At 43.2% G+C, this 1,701-nt stretch overlaps 1 protein-coding gene across 1 annotated transcript in view; it reads left to right on the top strand.

The window, feature by feature from the left end:
- Positions 1-283: 283 nt before the first annotated feature.
- Positions 284-1,701, top strand: part of LOC101856942 (lysosomal protective protein) — a gene marked incomplete at its 5' end in the record, with an annotated part of 5,430 nt that continues 4,012 nt past the window's right edge. Inside the window, 1 exon segment of the mRNA XM_013090083.2 lies at positions 284-429. Coding sequence (XP_012945537.1) covers positions 284-429 — 146 coding nt within the window.

Genomic DNA, 1,701 nt, shown 5'->3' on the forward strand with positions numbered 1-1,701 from the left:
GGGGGGACATTAACATGTTCTTATTATGCACAGTAGAATTGTAAACGGGTTGATTAAGATAAAGAAAAAAAGATGTCATTTATTTCTGAGAAATCCACCGATGTCCTCTTTAAGTATTGTTTACCTTGAATAGAACAAAATTAATTATAGAAATATCAGTAATATATTTTTTTTTCTACTCATTGCACCGATTTGCTTCTCTATGTCTTTCTCTATGTATCTTTCTTTTCGTCTTTCTCTATGTATCTTTCTCTACATCTGTCTCTCTGTCTCTGTTCCTCAGACCATGCTGAAGCTGGCCTCGGCAAAGAACGTGGGCGTGTCTCCACCGTGCGTCAACGAGACTAGCGCAAAGATCTACCTCAACACCCCGGCGGTGCGCACCGCCCTGCACATCGCTGCCAAGGCCCTGACCTGGGACGTCTGCAGGTGAGGAGGGGTGCTTCTAGCCGGCCGGGGGGCTAGAAATCTATAAATAGTCTCATGACACCTCCTCCACCCACCAACCCTCTAGCTTGTGAGGTGCCAGCGGTGGAGGGGAACACAATCATATGGGCTGATTCATCAATGTCATGCTCATAACTGTGCCTGAACTGCAACAGGGAACTGCTGCTTTTTCTTTCCTCATCCTTACTATCGTCATTTTCCCTCTACTTCTTTTGTATGTTTGTCACTCTTGTGACCTGCTATTTCCGGGGTGCCTTGATAGTCGAAGCAGACTTGGTGCTGTTGAAGCTAGAGAGGTGAGCAGAGTAAGCCTGATTCCCTGTAAGGACTTCTCCATTGACATCCACCCCTTGGTGCTCATATGACCTTATTCAGTTGCAAGCGCCGTAAAACCTCCACTAAAACAAAAACAAATAATATGTGTCACGACACAGTGGAATCAGGCGCTCGTCAATTTTTGGGCATATGGAGTTATTGGTGTCATCTGAAATCTTGTTCATTTGTCTTGCTTTCAGTGAAAAAAAGTATCCTTTTTATCATGAATAGAAGTCGATACATTTGCGATGGAAGGAGGTGGGGGTCGCCTGGTTTCAGAAGTAAAAATGTTTTTGAATGGACGTACAAGCTGTTGAGCCAAAAAATAGAAATCCGATAAAAATTGCCAAATGTGGAGAAAAATACCGTTACGGTTTTCTTTGATTTCATTATTTTGACGAGTGCCTGATTTCACCACGCTGCTGCCTCTCATAATATAATGTGTGTATGGAGAAGATATAGCACTCGGTTTTTGTTGGTTTTTTGTTTGTATTTTGACATGTTGTCTGTGGGCGGATGGCGGGTGCTCTGGTGTGGTTTGCTCCTTCTTTCCTATCAAACATCTATCGTCTTTATCTCCGCTCCTCTTTTTGTGTTTGTTACTCTCTTGTAACACCTCTAATCTTCAGCATTTATATGACCTTATTGTGTTGCAAGTGCTGTAAAACTCTTACTAAAACTAAAATGTTGTGTTTGCTTTGTGTGTGCTCAGCGGCCCAGTGGGTGCCGGTTACCACAGACTCTACACCACCATGAGGCCGCAGTATGAGAAGGCTTTGTCCCGCAAGGTAGGGCCGCAGTGCAGTGACATGTAGTAGTAGTAGTGATTGTACTTGTAGAACAAGTAGTAGTAGCAGTAGTAGAAGTAGTTGTAGTAGTAGTAGCAGTAGTAGAAGTAGTTGTAGTAGTAGTAGCAGTAGTAGAAGTAGTTGTAGTAGC

This window comes from Aplysia californica, unplaced genomic scaffold (genome assembly GCF_000002075.1).
Source record: "Aplysia californica isolate F4 #8 unplaced genomic scaffold, AplCal3.0 scaffold01136, whole genome shotgun sequence".
NCBI classification, from domain to species: Eukaryota; Metazoa; Mollusca; class Gastropoda; order Aplysiida; family Aplysiidae; genus Aplysia; species Aplysia californica.